The following is a 22,126-nucleotide window of genomic DNA, read 5'->3' as shown; positions in this document are numbered from 1 at the left end:
AAGAAATTTGATGGGTAAAATGCAAGAAGTGCATAACCAAATCTTATAAAAAACTAAAAACTGAAAAGCTAATCTCCCGGATTCATGAATTGCGATGCAATACAAAAAATAATAAATACAAGAATTACAAAAATTGCATATGCTTATTATATTATAATATGTTGAGGGTATTTGATAAAAAATAGAAACGGACGGTGAGTGCCGTAATGACGTTAAGTGTTAAGAATTATATTTTTTGTAAAATTAACATAATTTTTGTGGTTTTGGAATTTGTAAGGAATAGTTTTGTTTGTTTTTTAATTTAACGTTTATTAATGAAGCCAGTTTAGATATTTAGCTTTTGTAAAAGCCTTCAGGTGAACAGGTATACAGATATATAACAATTTATAAATTTATTTTGTAGAATAATCCTTAAATTCTATTGCTAGGATTAAATTTCGTTTTATTATTAAGTTCATTTATCTCTAACTTTGTGGCTTAATAAAACCCATTACAATATTAACTTGCAAAAGATGTACAATATATTTAATATTATCAAGTACATATTTATTTCTTAAATCTTATCTGAATGTAGTTTTTGATGGAAATTTAAACTGTTTAAATTAATTTTATACTCTCTCCATTGGGTTTAATTCAGTGGCGTAGCTAGGTGACCAAAGGCCCTGGGGCAAATTAAAAAAATGGGTCCCCACTGCTATGTAAATTGATTAGGTTTTATCAAATAAAAATATGAAATATACAAATACTTTAAAAATGCTAAGCTAAGTCGTTCCACAACTGAGCGTTTCTTAAGGAAATTTTGCTGCGCACCACCACTATGTGGAACCAGCTGCCCACTGAAGTATTTCCGAACCAATTCGACTAAGGGTCCTTCAAGAAAAGAGCGTACCAAATTCTTAAAAAGCCGGCAGCGCGCTTGCGAGCCTTCTGGCAGTGCGAGTGTCCATGGGCGGCGGTTTCACTTAACATCAGATTAACCTCCTGCCCGTTTGCCTCCTGTAACATAAAAAAAGAAATCTGGTGGATTAGTTAAAGAGTAAGTGTGAAAACGCATTTAATCGTGTTTATACAGCGCCAGATTTGGAGTTGAATCACGAGAAACATTTCTCAATTGTTAATGACTGTAATTAGGTAAATGACATTAAGGAATGTAAAGCAAGTAGAGGGGAAAAATATAATAATGTTCACTGAAGGTTAATCGATGTTGTAATCAAGCTGTGTGTTATAAGAATTTTGGGTGCCAGTTTTTAATAACATCTGAACGCATAAGTTACTCTGCTAAGGTAAATATATAAAAATATGATTATATTTATTGTTTTAATATTGTATTAATTCCTTTTATTATATTTCCTCTAAATGTCGCCTCTCCCTCGCTTTTCGAAACCAGGGATTTAAATTTTCATTTGTCGTATTTTTTATATCGTCCGAACGCCTTCCGTCATGTCATGTTATATTTTATTTAGTAGTACAGTTTCGGATTACAGATAAAATATTTTGTTCTGTGATTAAATATTTATAGTACTTATCCGGAGCTGTATATATTTGTTAGTGGGCTGAACATTTTAATAAAAGCATTGTTGAGCCTATCTCATACCTTATCAGCTGTTTTGATAGTATTTTTTGCTTCAGAAATTACTACTAGTTTTATTTTTATTTTTAAATTTTTTGTACCATAATTTTCATATCTTCTTGAAAATATAGATTGTAACATATACTGTAGATATAACATATGTATGATGTGGTGAACTTTAATAAATAAATATATTTTTTGTATACACTTTAGTTTACGGAATTGTTACGTCTTCATACTGAAACCATACTTTACTTTGTATTACAAGGAAGACATACATATCTCTATGCCATTTACATTATTAGATTTATTACTTACGCTACAATACAGTTTGATTTATGATAATAATAATCAATAATTATTATTGTCTGCGGCAGAGAATAATAATTTGTTTATGTTTTTATTACGATCATGGCTAATTTGTTTGGTTATGTCTGAGTTCAGTTTAGTTTTTTATTAAATATTTTTACGAAGAAACATTTTAGAAAATTTTAAGGGGAATTCAACGGCATTTATTTCAACTATAATGTTATCTATTGTGTAATTCTCATCAATACGACGCTACTATAAACAGAACTACCGACTTCTAACAACATAAGATGCTCTTCTGTTAATTTTATACCAATTTGGTGTTATTTATGATTAAGATTGACGTACTTTTACTATACATAAATAACAGTACTTACTGTACAACTTCATTTGTATTATTGGAAATATCGTGACCGAAATAATAAGTTCTTTTTTGTCTACAGGTGCTAATCTTGGATACAACATGTCGATCGTGGATTCGTACAATCGGTTCATGGAGAGGAATAGTGGTAAGTTGTTTTTATTTAGATAATATACTTTGAATGTTCAACGTGTGCAGTTTCGATTTTGTGTCTATATGGAATATTTATTACGAGCAGTGTTCATTAGCAGCGCGTGACTCTTATCCATGAGGTCGTTGGTTCGACCCGGCCGTGCAACTTTCTTTCTATGTGCGCATTTAACATTCGCTCGATCGGAGAAAAACATCGTGAGGAAACCAGCTTGCCTTAGGCCCAAAAAGTCAACGGCGTGTGTCAGGCACATGAGGCTGACGTACTAGCCGTTTAGATTGACAAATTATCATGAAACAGATTCAGTAATCTGAGGCCTACCTAAAAAGGTTGTAGCGCCACTGATTTCATTTATTTTTTAAGTAAGTTTTTATCGTAGTATGTCGTAAATAAACATTTAAAAGTTATTTCAACAATATTTTATCAAAGCAAGATATCAACATTGCATATACTACACGCTGACAATCTATAACAATAAAGTTTAGTCTATAATAAATACAGTTTGTATTTTAGCGGTCAATGATAAGAAGTTATTAATTAAAACTAGTTGTGTCAATTTTATCAATATGTACTGGATCGTAAAATTGATCATTTCATGAAATAGCCAGTTATAGTTGTCCATATCGTTAAATAGTCGAAGTTTAACGATATTTCAATTAAATTTGGCTATATCGTTAATGTAAAATCCAATTTTAGATTTAAATTATAAGCTTAAATTAATAACTTACGTATGTTATACGGGTCAATAGATTATGCATATAAATTATTTTTAGTGAATATTTCGGTAGTTACTAACGCGAGTTATATGTATTTTTAACTGGTGAATAATGAAACTTATATCAAAGTTATTATTCATTGATATGGCCAGACCATTTAATGAAACGATTGGCCATTCTATAAAATAAGGTTTCATGAAATGATTCAACAATTTGAAGACAGCTTGTATTAGAATTTTACACGATCGACTGTTTCGTTTAATACGTAAGCTTTCGCAATGCCAAAGTATTCTTATTCATAATACAGGCAATATAAAATAATAACCCACGAACTATAGTCACGATGTTTCGTTCTTTCACAACTGAATTACCATTTCGGACAAATGCTATCAAAATAAACTATGTACTATATAGTATTTCTTAACCTAACCTAACATAGTAATAATAATAAATAGAAAATTAAAACAAATTTAAATTTTGGTCCCTGTGGCAATGTACCTTTAACCTTGGCAGCATTGCCTCGCTGTATTGCGACACTTATTCGAGGAAAGCAACAGCTCTGGAGTCACCGGTACCGGCACCAACTGAAATCTTTAATTAGCGCCTGTGCACTTGAACCCCACGACCCAAGAGTCTCTACTCCAAAGTATATATTACGTATTTGTTTCCTTTAATATCGTTTTCATGTAATCTAATTTAAAACTTCAGAGACTTTAAGCATTTTAAAAGATAAAACGTCTTGCTCTCTGGTAACTCTAGTAATAAGTATCGCAATACAGCGAGGAATGCTGCCAGCGATAAAGGTACACTGCCATAGGGAACAAACTTTTTCAATTTGTTTTAATTTTCTTTTTATAAATTTTTAATTATTATTATTACTATGTAGGTTAAGAAAATTGTATTATATTTGTGTGTTGGATATAATAATTTTTAATGTATATCCCAATTAACTTTTTTTTTTAACACGTTACAATGCTGTTCTACTATATGTTAGCGTAAAATTGGCGTATTTTTAATCAGAACTTACGATTTATCACAACTATATTATAGACTGTTACGCTGTATGAGTTAAGATAATAAATAAATAAAAATTTCAAGAATAAATTTTATACTTTATTACTTGAGTAGTTAGTTTTATTATTCTCGTTTAACTTTTCGCAAAATTCGGTTACATTAACGAATTATTATTGCTTCATTGTGTACATTAAACTTTATATAAATGTTAAGAATACGTTAGGTAATTTGCTCGATAATTATTCATAAATTTATTTATATGATTGTAGATTTCCTATAATATATTATATATTATGAATGCAAAATTGAGGAGAGTGCAGAGGAGTTGTTCGGAGTAATACCTGCAGCTGAGTTTCATCATCGGACGTCAAGGCAGACTACAAAATACCATCCGTATCACCTTGACGTCCGTCGTTCCACAACTGAGTGTTTCTTAAGGCAATTTTGCCATGCTCCACTACTATGTGGAACCAGCTGCCCACTGAAGTATTTCCGAACCAATTCGACTTAGGGTCCTTCAAGAAAAGAGCGTACCAATTCTTTAAAGGCCTGCAGCGCACTTTCGAGCCTTCTGGCACTGCACATGTAACATAAAAAAAACCTCGGATGAGACAATTTTCCTATTAATTTTCTTACTCGGAGTCGTCTCAATTAATTAGTATTAAACACGAATGCTTGATTAGTTAACAAATGATCTAAGCATGTGGTACGCTTTGACGTGCATAATTAATACCGAGAATTTAACTTTACATCTGTTTTTTATTTTATATTCTTAATATTATTTTTTTCTAACTGTGTAGAGAGCGTGTCTTCACATGAATTACTATCTAGCCAATAATTATGGCTTACCTGATGTTAAGTGATACCGCCGCCCATGGACACTGTCAATACTATAGGGCTCGCCTTGGCCTTTTAAGAATTGGTACGCTCTTTTCTTGAAGGACTTCTTCTTGTAGTGCCTCTCCACTACTGGAGGTTGGCGGTCAGCTGGTCAAACTTCTTATTCTTCGCCAAGCGCATCGGCTGTTCTACGCTGGCCACTCCCGCCCATTCTCTGATATTGCGACGCCACGACTTCCTCCTTCTGCCAGTGCGTCTTTTCCTCTCGACCTTTCCCATCATGATGACTTGAAGAAGTCGGTAACGTTCGTGTTAAGGCACATGTCCCAAGTAACTAGGTCTTGGACCCTAAGTCGAATTTGTTCAGCTATTTATTATTATTTATTTATTTGTTCAGATAAAATAATCCATCACTATGTTAGTATAAACTTACGGACTAGTGTTAGTATATTATTATTAAAAAGCTAAACATAAAACCCATGAAATATTCTATGCATACACTCGTCGATCTGAACCGACAAGTGTACGCACAAAATGCTTCATGATAGGCGAAGACAGGTTATCTGCCACAGTCTAATTAGCAAGTACAAAGTTACTTAAGTATACTTTTGTTCCTGCAATTATGTATAAAATATTTTAATTGCTATTAAATTATTAATAAAACTGTTTATTTTCAACAAAACGATGAGCACATTGCTGACAGAAAAATATTTACCTAACATTTGCGTCTTGTACATATTTACTTCGAATCTTGTCGTTGGAATTCGTATTCGCTATGAACACGACAAATGTTTACTAATATCCTATAAGTTAAAATGATTTTCAGTCATTTTTAAGGTTCCAACAAATCACTTGGAATTACGATAAAATATATACATATGTCAATAATAAAACATACAAACAAAAATAGAAACGGGAGTTAAGAAACAATAGTTAATCCACGACATATAAACATATAAAACAGCACTAGAAGGTAAAGTATGTCTGGAAATAGAACCGGCGTGGCAATTATGGGAACTAATATAATTATTATATACATTTCAGTTATATACAAAAACTATATATATTTAATGCTTTCGTATTATTTACATAAATACAATCGAACGGCAATGACGTAAGTGTTGAAAACAAAGCAAAAAGTTGTTGCAACGATTCTACTTCCGCACAGACTCTAAACATACCTTATTAACCGTTTTGATACTAATCAACCGTCTCTTATCCTCAAACGTAAATACAATTTGACAGACAAAGACAAAAGAGTAGTTCAGTCAAAAGACTGAAATTAGATTATTTTTTACGATTAACGTAGTTTTCTATGTTAAATATTAAACTTGAATTTAATTATACGTTACCCACGATACATACACAGTGTTGGCATAGTGGTTAAGGGTGTAACATCAAACCACGAGGTCATGCATTTAATTCCCGGATTTGCATAGTTTTCGCAAGGAAAACATCGCGAGGAAAGTGGCATGGTTTAGACCCAATTCCGTGTATGGGAAACTTAGTATCGGTCTACGAAAAAATGCTATTAGAGATCTGATCCTTAGGGATATGATCCCATAGTTTAAGCTGGTTTATGAATTTTGTCTTTAAAATTCATAAAGCAGCTTTATGCTTTATGACATTTAAGATTTTATTAATACTCTTAATTGTTTCCTGCGCAAATTTTAGTTCTTATCTAATGCAAATTATGTTAATGCAACATATTAAAATAAAAACCTACTGCCGGAATTGCTTGGTTGTTAAATGGCGTAGAAGACATTAATGCATTACTTAGTAGGTAACAGAATGTCTAGAATCAAACGTTCTGATGCTGCGATTCCTAGGATGTGTAAGGTAGCTAATAAATTTTCCCCTGAAACTCTTCCGCCTCTCTTACTCGCTAGTTTGGCGGATCTTTTCCAAAATTTAGCAATAACTTATCATTTATAACACGTTTTTAGACCACATATTTTAGTTTGTAAGAATATTGTTATTTAGTTATGAAGCATAAAGGAAGTTGTATTTTCCTGATTAAGGATGTACAATAATTTTTATTATTCTCAGATTTTAAATGTCCGTGGGCAAACCTTCTGTATATTAATTCAACCAAACAATTAATAATTATATTGTTCTATTTACACAATATAAAAATATCGTACAAATACAAAGTGTCGCAAGTGTTAATTCACGGGAAATAACGTCGCTACAAAATAATCAAATAGGAAATGTAAATATCGTGAACGTTTGATTAACGAGCAAAACCAATATTTATGCCTTGTACCCACGAATTAATTTGCGTTGGATTAGTCTGTAACACCTTATTTCTTATTGTCAACGCAAATATTTACTAATCAAATGTGAGTTGCTAAAAGATTTCTTACAAATAAGATTTAAGTTGCCAGTGCCAGTTTATCCTACTTGTTTTGACATTTTGAATTTTACAAAAATGTCATGTTACCAATTTTTGAAGTAAAACTTCAACTTTACGGAACTTCACGCAGCGTGTTTGTCGAAAAAAAGGGAGAGCGATTGAGACCTATTGAGAGAGAGTGAGAAGGGTGGATTAGGGTCATAAATAGCCGTCTCGCCTTTCTTATCATTACCTAACACCTATGCCATTATTCTTAGATTTCATTTACTGTAGGAAATTTTGGTCTCGGTTACTAAACGCACCGTCACCTATCGTGTATACTACTTTGTACTTTGAAACTGTCAAGATGGCCAGTTAAAGAAAAACGTAAATAAAAATATTCTGTGACCAAAGTTACCTTTTTTAGTAAGAGAAGAATAAGAATGAATAATCTTTTTAGTTTTAATTTCACTGACTATTACTATTGACAAAACTCTATGGCACGCTAGACAATCTACTTTTATTTTTTACACCTGTCAACACTGACAATGTTGTAACGTGGCTGTCAAAACGTGAATTCAAAATAGAAAAGTCTATCTCATTCTTTTACACGTTCAATCCTTCAGATATATATGTTTGTCTCTTTCTACATAACGCCTCAACTTTTCGTGTTACACTTGATTATACTCCTCATAAAATTTCCGTACCGGGCCTTATAACTCAAATCGAGTAAACTCCAAAAATACATAATATTAAATGTGTTTAGAATTACCTATTGAGAGTAATAAAATAAGAAATTATTGTACTTGCTTAAATTTTCTCTTACCTCCGTTTAACGATAACTCTCTATAATGAAATTAAATGGTCCCTTGAAATTTGTTATAAAGAGTTTACAATGTATTCCTAAATAAAAACGAATAATAGACTAAATTAAATGTAAAAATAAAATAAACATTAACTGTTAAAACAACTCAAGGAAACACGAAGGGCTATAAGGAAATGCATTGTCTGTAGAGTCCAAGAAATGAATTAAAGTAATAAAAATATATGATTTGCATGGCTTAAAAAAATCTGTTAATTTTAGACTATGTTACGTTAAGAGTATATAAAGGACTATTATGTATAAAGATAATTTAATATTTTAATTTTATTATACTGTATTATTATGAACTATGTAGTTTAATAATTTCGGAAAATTTAGTAACAATTGAAAAAAATAATATATAATTTAATACATATAGTGAACCAGCCTTTAATTTGAGAAAATACAAATTATTTGAAACTTTACTAGGTATATATCTTACTTATGTCTGTTTATAATTTAGCATCTGTAAATTTTATCTATGATGTTGATATGATTATGATAAATTTTAAATTAAAAGTGTAGTATAAATGAGATTTTGTATACTAATTAGTTAGGTTTTGTTTTATAATGCGCAATATATTGTATCTAATTTGTTTATTTCCTCTCATAAGTATCAATACAATTATTTCAGAGAATAATATGAAGTCCGGGTTTCAAAATGCCAGAGTAAACATTGTAAGTCATAACTAGTTCTCATTTGTTACACGATAATATTGCGTGTATTATTATTTTAATGGTCATGATATTCAGGTAAGGTTTTTTTTTATTGTCGCTAAATGGATACCAGGAATAATATCGCTCTCAGTTAAAAACCAAGTTCAAGGATTTACAAGTGTTTTTAAATTGTCTAAGTGTATATCCACCGTACTCACGAAAAACATCAACAACCCTTCGTGGCTTCTGTATCTGTTATCATTTGTTTTTCTTGGAGAAATGAGGTGATCAGTAGGAGACAGAAAGAGCCATTGGTGCACAGACATCAGGAATGAGAGTCGCATACTGATGCCACTAGGCCAGCACTGCTCTACGCCATGTACATATCCTTATTAAAACAAAAATATTCATCGAGACCAATAAAAAAATCGGGTTCCCTGCCAATTTACAAATTATGTCTGACGCTTACTAACAAAACACAGGCAGCTTTGAGCTTTCTTAAAATAATCTAGTTAAGATGCTGATGAGTTTAGGTTCTAAATTCAATAGCATTGGAACGTATTGGAATCGCAAGACCGAACGAATGAACCATAATATAGATTGAGGTGTCTATGTAAGTTTTGAAATTTAACTGTCAAACTTCGATATACGGTTCTATTAAATAAAATCTAATAATTCATCAATCACAATAGGCTATTATGTTTTTAGTATATATAATTATTTAATAAAAAACTATTCTTTTCATATATTTTAAACGTATAGTAGACACTTACATTTTTAAACGTTTCGTCAGATTTTGATAGCAGCTATCAATGTTTTGGTGTAAACAAAATTTCAGTTTTATAATTATAGTTTTTCAAATTGGGGTTAGTATTGTTCACAAATTGGTTTTCCAAAATAAATACCTATATTGTATTTAATTCTTGATAAAAACCCTTTGCAAAAGATCAACTTAGAACTCGAAAATCATTAGTAACTTCAATATGAAATAAATTCCTTTTAATTATACAAAAATAATTTATACATTTATATTAGTTAATTTATTATCATATAATATAAATAATTATATGTTCTATACAGCTTAAACTTCACTAACTCGCTGAATTAAGAGACATGTTGGCGAAGAAGAGCTCCAATGACATATAATATGAATATATGTTTATACCCAATTGAAAATTGCCTGAAGACATCTTTTTCTATCTTGATGGCGTCATTCTAACTTAATACTGTTATTATAATATTTTCAAATAGCTTATCATTTACATGTTATAAATTTAAAAAAATAACTATGTTTATTTAAAGAAACAAAAAAGCAGAGGAGAATAATACAATTCATGAATATAATAACATTACTTTAATTATAATAAAAACAAGTGATATAGCATTTCTATTTTTTGTAAAATGGAGAACCAGACCGTGATTATTTTTGTACTTTTGACCTTTAATACAAAAGGTTTAGGTATGTTATTAATTATGCTATATTTTAATACACTGAAGCTGGTTTAAAATAAAAAAATATATATGATATTTAAGAATCATGTTTTATTGCTTTTGTTATACTATCTACATACCTAAATAATTAAGTGAATATTATTACACAAAGTTTGTGCAATTGTGTCTCGGTACACTGAAATCTTCAACGAATAAAATTCGTTGTTCTATAGCAAATTATAAACTCGACATCTTCGAAGTCGGTAGAATGGCATTGTCGTCTTTTTCTTATCTCCGTCGATTTTTAATATTTTATTAAATCAAATCAAATCAAATCAAAATACGTTTATTCAATTTAGATGCGTCTTAGCGCATGCTTATGAATGTCAAAAACGTTTACAAAATTCGCGAAAGACCAAGACTACGCCATCCGTTCGCAAAACTACCAGGAGGCCTCGTTCTGAGAAGAACCGCCAAGAAACTCAGCAAGTTTTCGTATAGTTATAATATAATTACAACTATTGCCAAGCGTGTATCTTCCAGGTAGTCATTGACTGTGTGTAACCTTTAGACTTTATATTTTTATATCTAAGTATATTTAACTGAATATGACAAAATAAACAAATGACAAATAGAAACAATGCGCAGCAAATATTTCTTTAATAAGCTATTAGGTATTCGACAATGAACAAGAACTATTTGATCGCAACGTGTTTAGAATACTATTAACTTGTATGATTGTATTCAGAATCATTCATAAAGCATTAACAGTCTTCTAATAAAAAGGTCTTTGGTTAATAATAATTGAAATATTTTATTTTAATAAAGCACTTCGAAACACTTCACAAACAGCTAACGTCCAGCGACACTCCATTTTTTTTTTTTTTTTAATCTTATTTATTTTATAAGCCATACATCTAATGATTAAGGCGGCTTAAAAATATAAGAACGTTGACAAAGGTATTACTCTAACAGTTTACTAATTAACGAGCATTTTTATAGTATTCAGATCTAAGGTTCAATGACTCTATAATATAACTAATAAATCTGTCACTAAATTCAGCAGTCAGCGATACTCCATATTTACAGAGAAATAATAGTAACTAGATGTGTGGGCACAAGTGAATTTGTTATTGCATAAGTGACTGATATCTTAATATATATAAATCACGTGTCACGTTGTTTGTCCGCGATGGACTCCTAAACTACTTAACCGATTTTAAATTAAATTTGCACACCGTGTGCAGTTTGATCCAACTTAAAAGATAGGATAGCTTACATCTCAATTTATACCCGCAATATTATTTTATTGCAAAATATTTGTTTATTATTTGATAGTCACAATTCTAACAGATGGCGCTGTGTTGAAAGTACCACCGTTTCACATAACTGGTGTTCTCCTACCGTTTCCCTTTAATAGTTTACTATGTAATATAACAAAAACCTTAGCCACAGCAACGCTTGGCCGAGTCTGCTAGTATGTATATATATCATACAGGACAACGTCTGTCGGGTCCGCTAGTTATATATTATATAATTTTATTGTAACAATTTGCTGTTTCTCGCGGTTTCCCGTGGTTACTTAGCTTAACATTGCTGACAAAGATGTCAAGGAAAATATTGTTAAAATTTTATGAACAGCGTCTTTGATTGTTGTTAATAAAAAAAACGTATGCTTCTTTGGCGTAACAAGATAAAAAATATTTTCAAACATTTTATCTTTCGCCTTATTCTACGTTTGTAGAAAAAACGACATTGACAATAGAATAAAAAATACTCTCATCATTTTCCCTAACGCGCCAAAAGAAGTATATCTTTAAAAAAAAAGTGACTATAGCTAACTTCAGGGTGTTGGTTTTTTATGACGGTGTGCGCGCGCATCGTAGTATATTATAAAAATGGATTATATTATTAGTATATTATTAAATGGATATAATATACATGAAGTATATTATATCCATTATCAATTTCGTATTTACATGCCATAAACAATCATAACAAACTCAAATGGTATTAACTTTGTAATTATTCTAAGCAGGTAACATAAACAGAACAAAGATGTTGTGACGTTTCTACGATTTAAAATGACTTGAACTTTATATGCGATACTGGCATTCCATGCGGTTCTCAAAAACTAATTTCCTGGGTTACCTCTTGTATCTCTTACTAGCAAAATTTTTCCAGCTGCGATCTTTTGATAAATATTTTTTTTTAATGTAACAGGCGGCTCATCTGATGTTAAGTGATACCGCCTCGCCACCCATTGACACTCACATTGCCAGGAGCTCGCAAGTTCGTTGGCGGCCTATAATTTGTCAGACAAAAACAAAATAGTACTTTAGGGCTTTATTAGGGGGATTAGATTTATTTCGTTATAATTAATAGGGGATAATTTTTGTTTCGGGTTCATGCTAGCTATCCGCTGTATCACATGGAAATATTTAATAATTTGTTCCTGAAATATCGTGTTCAAAAATTAATTCGTATCAAACAAATAACTCATAAGCGATTATTACACAAGTATTAATCACAATATAAGTAGAAATTGTATCAAGTAAATTCACTTAATTGTTTCTATAATAATTATATTATCTTGATATTTTAATTAATATTATTGATAGGTTATCATAGCAAGAAAATTGCCGTTTTATATTTATTTGGAACTAGTTTTTAAATCGCGCCAGCGCACTTCTAGCCTAGCTAAAAGCTCAAACATGGGGGGGTTCCAAGCTGTACATGGATTTTTATTGTTCGGAAATGACACATAGTTACGCCATTTATGATCTTTGTAAGAAAATGTTTAATGGTAATTTGTAACTTTGCGGCGGAAGTTCCCCTGATATACAAATAAAACGAAGATATAATAGTTTTCAGCTGAGCAGTGTAGGTTATGAGATCGGCCTATATATACATACCGACTAATATATCATGGACAACTAATTTATTTATTTCGTATTCCTACATCTAACATAAATTATTTTAATAATAATAATAAAAATATACCTACTAAAGATAGAATACATAATATTTACAAAAAGGAACAATGTTTTGTTCAGCTGTTATTCTTATTTTTCATGAATCTTATATGTATATGTCACCGTAAAATTGTAAACACCTTTAGATTGTAATCTATCTCGCGAGATTATAAACTGTCGAAAGATTGATAACCTCAACGAACTGCTTACAATTTAACGTATTATTATTCGGTAGTTATATGAAATTGTTGGGAAGTAAAATTAATCTGTAATTGACCAAAGAAGTTTGAATGATAACTAAGTTAGTGTAGTACAATCTACCGAATAATAATACGTTAAATTGTAAGCAGTAAGCTGAGGTTCACAATCTTTCGACAGTTTATAATCTCGCGAGATAGATTACAATCTAACGGTGTTTACAATTTTACGTTAACATATAGATTTAAAACTATATAATTGTTTTTAATGATCAAGGTTTTAAATAAATTGAAATGGGTGTCTTTTTGTAAAGGAATTTAAGAGAATAATCGAAAAAAATTGTCTATTGAAAATTCTTAATTATTCGTATTAATTTCAGATCCTCGAACGGAAAATTGGTGGATGATGTCAGGCCCTGGGCCGTTGATTACGTTACTGGCTTCATACCTATACTTCTGCACATCCATGGGTCCCCGGTACATGCGAGATCGGAAACCTTACTCCTTGAAGAACACCATCGTACTGTATAATGTATCACAGATTCTGATAAGCGTTTACTTAGTATATGAAGTAAGTACTAGTCCATTTCCATTCTACAAGTACACACACATATTATGCATACTAACGAATGCACACACATATGTACTGGAGCTGATTTTGGCCATATTTTTAGCTGTTTTATGTAATTAAATTAATTGATTTAGTAGTAATAGTTATTCAGTTTATTAAGTAGTCTTTGATTATTAGTTGGCTTTATCGTGCGACTCTCATCCCTGAGGTCGTAGGTTCAATCCATGGCTGTCCAGTGTGCACTAATGGACTTTCTTTCTATGTGCGCATTTAACATTCGCCCGAACGGTGAAGGATAACATCGTGAGGAAATCGGATTAGACCCAAAAAGTCGACGGTATGTGTCAGGTACAGGCTGATCACCTACTTGCCTTTAAGATTAACAAATTACCATGTAGCAGATAGAGATATCTCAGGCCCAGATCTATGAAGTTGTACCGCTACTAATTTATTTATATTTTTGTAAAGTCACAGTGACCCATACGCATGCTTTTATCATTCAATAAGTATGTATGCTATGTATAAAATATGTTTTAAGGAATATAAGATACAGGGATCATTTATTCCATATCATTAAATTTGAATCGTAAGACATCCCTACTCTAGTCTAGTCGACAAGCTGAAAATGGTACAAAATACAGATACTGCTCTTAAAATGATGTGCGATAGCTCATTGGATCCGGAATGGCGTCTAGAAAAATGTGCCAAAAGCGTGTATTGAATATTTTTTTTTTAAATTTGAAAAAATTATGGTGTGTTCTGAACACTATAATTAATTTATTCCCGTTGGAAATTTTACTTAAAGTTAATTTTTCAACAAGTTAAACAATTGTTAACTAACGAAATTTTCTCGAACTACCGTCTTAATTGTAAGTGAAAAAAAATGGTCGTAAAAAAATTTCGCTTCGTAGAGCTTTTCTTACATACATACTTAATAAGATCGTGCCATAAAAGTTAATAGAATATTTATACTTTGTTTATACCAATTTAATGAGCATTTTAAATCTATGAGCACTAGCGTTTAAACTAGGCCTACTGCCTAGCCTGTATCATGAACGCTAGTTCCTTCCAGTGTCATTAACAAATTGGTTAAGTTGTTTGTCATTAGATGTTTATTCGGGTTATATTTTATAATATGGAGAAGTAATTGCTATTATTGTTTACCTATTCGATAATTTATACCTTTAAAGTTGCCTGAGTTCTATGCAGCTAATCTAAAAACTCTCAACTGAGTGTCGTGGGCTGCTGTATAGTGTAATAATAATAATAATAATAAAAGCCTTTAATCAGATAGAAAATTTTAAACTTCAACTATTAACACTAGTGAGTCGGTGACACCGATCTGTTTGCCCAACTTTGGCAAAGGCCTCCTCCATTTCTTTCCACTTTGCTCTGTTCTGAGCTTTCCTGGTCCAAATTTTCCCAGTTACGGATATTTATTCGTTTTCCCACCTTCGAAACTGTCTACCTCGTTTTCTTTTATTATTTCTTGGGTACCAATATATGATCTTTTTGTTCCTTGCTGTATAGTGTGATCTGACGCAAATAATTTTTCTCCAATTTCGGTATTTCCTTTGCAACTGTGTATAGTTTTGATGACGACGAGTCTTTGACTTGATCAGTCCATCCCGTTGGGGAACACGCGATCTTTTGCCTTCGGTGTTGCCAATCACGATAAGCTTCTCTAATTTCCCCTAGAGAATCTGATCCTAAAAACTATTAGATTATAAAACCATGTCAAGTCAAAATCCTTTATTCATTTAGGTAACATAAGGTACACTTATGCATGTCAATAAAGATATACATATTAAATGCTAAATCCTGCTAATTTTACATTTACTGCAGTTCTCAAATCAAGGGCATAGAACGGACCAGCCTTGCGATTCTGTAACTCATTTTTCGAACTCACACAGCGGTTTTCGCATCGGCGGTCGCTCTCAAAAAAGTCGTGAAGCAGTCATTTTATGATTTGGCATTCTGATAAGGTGGGAGCTTGTAGTTTATTGTTTATCAGAATGTGTGATAAACAATAAACTGCTCTGCGAATCTGTAACTCACTTTTCGAACTCACACAGCGGTTTTCGCATCGGCGGTATCTCTCAAATCAGTCGTGAAGCAGTCATTTTATGATTTGGCATTCTGAAAAGGTGGGAGCTTGTAGTTTATTGTTTATCAGAATGCCAAATCATAAAATGACTGCTTCACGACTGATTTGAGAGCGACCGCCGATGCGAAAACCGCTGTGTGAGTTCGAAAAGTGAGTTATAGAATCGCAGGGCTGTGTGAGTTCGAAAAGTGAGTTACAGAATCGCAAGGCAGAAGACCTGGCAATAAACTCTCCACCACTCTTTGTAATCGCCAAGTTTTTTTGTTTCACATGTATTGTTATATTAAGGCAAGTACAGTTATGAATTACACAGAAACATACGCAGTAAATTGTGCACATCCTTCGTATATATTCAAGTTTATGAAAAGTTGGTTTCAGAACTAATAATAGACGGAATAAATATTGTAAGATTGTTTAAAAGTAAATTAAGTTTTTGTCGTTGGATAATTGACGTTAACATTAATTAATCAGCATTACGTTTTATTTTAACAGCGAACGAAAGATTAAAAATTACGAGGTAAAAACATTCTTATGGTAGATTATCGAAAAATTCCATTTGTCATTCTACTACATACATTTATTTTTAATACTTTTTATTAGTTACTTGTTTATATATTTCTCGATTTTGAAGCGTAGCTAAAAATATCTAAGCGTAAAGGCTATAGACGATTCTATTAGATGCTAAATAAAAAAACCACAACACAATCCCTAAACATAATATTTCTATATCTGTTCTCTGCAACTTTTTTTTCTGAATCGGCAAGTAGGTGACTGGCACACTTCACGTTTTTCTCAAAACGACTCAACATATGTATAGATTACTATTTATTAAATTAACTTTTAATTTAACACTACACAAAATTAAAAGTCCGGCCACGCACACGCGAGCCCTCTGGCATTGAGAGTGTCCATGGGCGGCGGAATTACTTAATATCAGATGATGCTTCTGCCCGTTTGCCCCCTATTCTATAAATAAAAGTAAAATAACATTATTAAAATTAAACTTGTAAAAAATCCTAGCACAAAAGACATGCAAAAATCTTATTTTTAACAAGGTATACATTAAAAACATGAATATAAAAATGATATAAAAATCCGGTCTTAATTTATAATACTTGAAAACACGAAATGTTTAACATACGTGCAAGTATTCAATTATGCATTTTTTCGACATCGTAATGTCACATATGCACTAAAGAATAAATTAATAATAAATTTTTTAAAGAATATACTTTTAATAAGATATGATTCTAATTTAACGATATCTTATTTATTTACACTGTACCAAAGGAGATTCAACGTGTTATTTATTTTAAGTTCAACCGTCCATTTGTGGTATAAATATTTTTATTGAATACTTTTGAGGACATTTTGGAGTTGGTTATAATTTTATATTATTAATAAATACATGTTACTGTAGCGACCTTCAATTGACACAATATTTAACAAATAGTCTCAAAGTTCAAACATTGAACTTATATCCGTGTTTATATAGCTGAAGTGCCAAAAATAACAGTATGTATAGACAGAATAATATTTACATTTACTTTGGGGTTTCAGGGCCTAGTAGCTGGTTGGTGGAATGATTATAACTTTTCCTGCCAGCCTGTGGATTACTCGGATAGCCCGAAAGCTAACAGGGTAAGTACATACAGTCGTTACTCTATCTCTTCTAGATTTAGCTGGTTTAATTGATCAGTTTTCCTTTCTCTTCTTTTTAACACTTTTTATAAGACTGTGAGGAAACAAAAGTTGCCCATGGACACATAGAAGTCTGGCTTTCAAGTGCGTGGCCGACCGAATGAGTTCCTAAAGTATAATAAAGATTATCTGCTTGGAATTGTGGGTTTGGTTTACTCCAGCACGTATAAAAGAGAAATGAAGTTTTATACTATTAATTTCACAAAATCATTTGTGTTGCCCACTACCTGTGCTAGTCTACTCACTAAAGCATAATATATTTAATAGTGCTGGACTCAAACATAGTGCCAATTTAATCATTGATACCATCTTTCTTGTATTACTACTTGGTAAATCTCCTGAGGTTTTAAACCAATTTAATGAACAATACCTTTCTCTTTTTCAGATGGCAGCAGCAGTATGGTGGTACTTCTTTGCGAAAATTGTGGAGCTCTTGGACACGGTGTTCTTTGTTCTGAGGAAAAAGAACAGACAAATATCGTTCCTCCATCTCTACCATCACACCATGATGCCTATCTGTGCTTGGATTGGTGTAAAATTCTTGCCAGGTAGTACATATTTCATGTTTATTTTTATGGTGGTAGTTATTTAACTAAAGCCTTTTTTTATATAATTTACATAACTTGACATTTTGAGTACTTAATACCAGTCTTGGTGAGCGATATAGTTATTTTAAACCCCGTGAAGACCCAAAGGGGCAAGATACATTTCTGTATTGATAGGTTTTTCATGAAAGTTTTTTATATATAATTATTCCTTAAAAGTTCATGGTTATTATTTAATGCACTTTTGAAGCCTGGGTGGAACCAACTGCCAATCGAAGTATGTTTGAAACTATTCCACTAAGGGTTTCTTAAAAGACCTGCAATGCATACGCAAGTCATCTTGCAGAGTGTATTTATAGGAATACTAGTGGACCCCACAGACGTTGTCCTGCATGATATTTAAAGCGATTAGGATATTAAGCAAAGTATGAAAGTACCGACTGCAGTGCCATCTGGCGGGCTGATTTGTGAATCTAAACCATTCCCAGATCCCTTGAACACACACAAAAAATTTAATCAAAATCGGTCCAGTCGTTTGAGAGAAGTTCAGTGACATACACACTCACAGAAGAATTATATATATAAAGATAAACCAATAATCATATTTTAGGTGGCCATGGGACTCTACTCGGAGTGATAAACTCATTCATTCACATCATCATGTACACCTATTACCTGATCTCTGGACTTGGCCCGCAATACCAGAAATTACTTTGGTGGAAGAGTCACGTTACAACGCTCCAATTGGTAAGATTTTATGTCGCTATACATCTGATCTTTGCGTACGGTTAATCGTACTGTGATACATGTGTCCGACATCGGTAAATGGAAAGTTATTAAAAAAAAATGGAACCAGTAGTTCCTCAACCGTTCTGACAAACAAACAAAGCTTGCTTTGGTCATGCTTGTACAGTTTAGTTGCTTTGAAGTTGGTATATATAAGGGATAGAAAGAAAATTCTTTAAATGAGTTCAGTGGCGGTTATTGGAGGGATGTTCAAATAAATGAAACACTTTGTTTGAAGCTAGGTGTCAACTGCCTTGCGATTCTGTAACTCACTTTTCGAACTCTCACAGCGGTTTTCACAGCGGCGGTCGCGCTCAAATCACTCGTGAAGCAGTCATTTTACAATTTGGCATTCTGATAAGGAGGAGCTTGTTTATTCTTTATCAGAATGCCGAAATATTGTTTATCAGAATGTTTGAAAAGTGAGTTACAGAATCTCAAGGCTGTAATCGTTTAAAACCTGAGCTTAACTAGCATAAAATAAGCGGTAGTGGGGTTGCGACGCTGGACTAACAAACAACTGTAATTGACATTTCTTAAGTGTATGAAAGCAATCACTTTTATCCTATTTCTTTTATAATCCAAAATTTTCTAACAAAAAAAACTTTTAATTAACATTTAAATGACAGCTTAAATGTCCGCTGACTAGCAAACAAATTAAATAAACATCAGTTAACACATAATAGATAATTAAAAATCTAAAGAATATAATCTAAGAAATACAATTATATATTTATATATATATGTTGTATAATCTATATGTATGCAACTTAACTACCGTTAGGTTACCTAACTCATGTATTTTGTTTTTTCCAGATCCAATTCTGCATCATATTCTACCATAACTTTACTGTTATGTTTTGTGACTGCAACTACCCAAAGTTTATCAACTTTCTACTGTCCCTCAACTCTGGAGCATTCTTGTATATGTTCGGTAACTTTTATTACAAAAATTACATTGTTGATAAGAGGAAACCAGCTGTATCCAGCAGCACGGTGTACAAAGAAGGCAAAGAATGTTAGTCTTACGATACTCAAATAGTATTAGAACTCGTTTTAATGTGATCTAGCTTTAAGTAATGCTTCGTTGTAAAACTCTTTGAATGAGATAAAAAATGAATTTTATTATTAGCACTGACTTTTAGATGTTTCGTCCAATAGTTCGAATTTTGAAAATGGAATTAACAGTAATTGCACATTTCACAGTACATGTACAGTGTATTTGAATTCGTTACTCGTTAACTTGTAACAATTAACAGTTTAAGGGTCTGTTTCACAATGTACGGATAAGTTCTACATAAGTTCCAAATTAGCTATTAGCTATTTATTACTTAGGATAATCTCTCATGCAACGTCATTTAACTTCTAGAGCGGCGTTGTAATGCAAGTGAGACACTCAAATTCACGAGAATTTTGAATGGTAAGGATTTAAAGATAAATTTAAAAAATGTGTGACGTCACATCAGGAGGGGGGTGTTATAAAAATGTGACAACCTGTGACAAGGACGGGGGGAGGGGTTCAAAAGTCCTAAAATTCGTGTGACGTACTTTATGGATGGCCCCTTATTGGTAGGATAAACACTATTGTTGCGTTTCACGACTGTCAGATAGCGCTATTCGTCACATAAAGTCCATCACAAGTTATGAGTCCTGATATGATGAATGTCAAATAGCACAATTTATCTTCCAAATAATTTATGTGTTGCATAGCTATTTGGTACTTTATCCATACATTGTGAAACAGTAACATTAAAAATAGTAATTTAAATCTCAATCAATAATAGTATTTGAAGAATATATTTGTCACTTTAGAATTATGATAGTCAAAGTTTTATAACGAAGCATATACGATATTTTATAAGGATAGCTTAAAGGTGTGTAGATATTATAATTAAATACCCTTTTACGGGCTAAGATTTAATTTTAAATATATATAATGTGCCTTAATATCCTTGATGTTTGTTTCGTGGATTAACTAAATGATTGTCGGACATGTTCTGCGCTTCATTGACGTACCTAATTTATATTTAAAAAAATTCCGGACAAAACAGATCTCTGCTTCTTATGATTGAACATAACTAGTATGAGTCTGTACGTTCATTAACTCGAAAACTCTTCAATGAACTTTGAAGTGTAATATTTTTGCTTAATTTCAAATAATATTCATCAAATGTCATGTAATTTTTTATATTTTATCTAAATATAATTAATATAAATGCGTAGAAATGTTATTAGCAAGAGCTTGGACTTAAGAGTATTTCATTAAAACAGTTAATAAATTACATTTAGTAGTACAAATTCGTTCACAGATCAATAGATCAGGGCCCGTACTCTGTAACTTCCAAAAGCGATTCCAACCACGATCCCATTTTTGTATGGTATTTATAGAGAACTAATAATAATAATTAATTTGCAAAAATATGCAACAAAATTTACAATCTAAAATTCGCATATTCTGCCACACAGAACTGCCTTGCGATTCTGTAACTCACTTTTCCAACTCACACAGCGGTTTTCGCAGCGACTTATCAGAATTTATCATTTTACGATTTATCAGAATGCCAAATCGTAAAATGACTGCTTCACGACTGTTTTAAGCGCGACCGCCGCTGCGAAAACCGCTGTCTGAGTTCGCAAAGTGAGTTACAGAATCGCAGGGCAGCGTGTAAATTTGTCTTAAAAGGTAGAATTTTACATAGAAGTTAGAATTACATTATTAGTCATATCATAGTCAATTCTTATATTAACTATATCTAATTTTAATAGTAAAACGCTGTCACTATTAGAGGTTACAGAGTAAGGGCGCTGATCCGTCAAAAAATTCCACATTATTTTGAACTAAACTATTAATATCATAATGAATGACTCTGAGCACGTCCATAGCTGCGAAATGTGGTGTGAGGTAAGGAAAAAGTGTTTCTGTTTTGAAAATCACTTGCCTTAAGACTGAGCAAGCAAAAAGTTCGACAAGTAAATTTTTTATTAGCTCCTTTGCAAA

At 31.9% G+C, this 22,126-nt stretch overlaps 1 protein-coding gene across 1 annotated transcript in view; it reads left to right on the top strand.

Annotated features, from left to right (window-relative positions):
• Positions 1-20,329, top strand: part of LOC125056757 (elongation of very long chain fatty acids protein AAEL008004-like) — a 44,599-nt gene extending 24,270 nt beyond the window's left edge. Inside the window, exons 2-7 of the mRNA XM_047660034.1 lie at positions 2,323-2,388; positions 13,799-13,989; positions 17,657-17,737; positions 18,183-18,345; positions 18,953-19,089; positions 19,945-20,329. Of these exons, the coding sequence (XP_047515990.1) occupies positions 2,323-2,388; positions 13,799-13,989; positions 17,657-17,737; positions 18,183-18,345; positions 18,953-19,089; positions 19,945-20,151 (845 nt within the window). The 3' untranslated portion in view covers positions 20,152-20,329. The remainder of the gene's footprint in view (positions 1-2,322; positions 2,389-13,798; positions 13,990-17,656; positions 17,738-18,182; positions 18,346-18,952; positions 19,090-19,944) is intronic.
• Positions 20,330-22,126: the final 1,797 nt, after the last annotated feature.

This window comes from Pieris napi, chromosome 15 (genome assembly GCF_905475465.1).
Source record: "Pieris napi chromosome 15, ilPieNapi1.2, whole genome shotgun sequence".
In the NCBI taxonomy this organism is placed as follows: Eukaryota; Metazoa; Arthropoda; class Insecta; order Lepidoptera; family Pieridae; genus Pieris; species Pieris napi.
The sequence above is the reverse complement of the archived record's forward strand: the minus strand, read 5'-3'. Positions and strand labels throughout refer to the sequence as shown.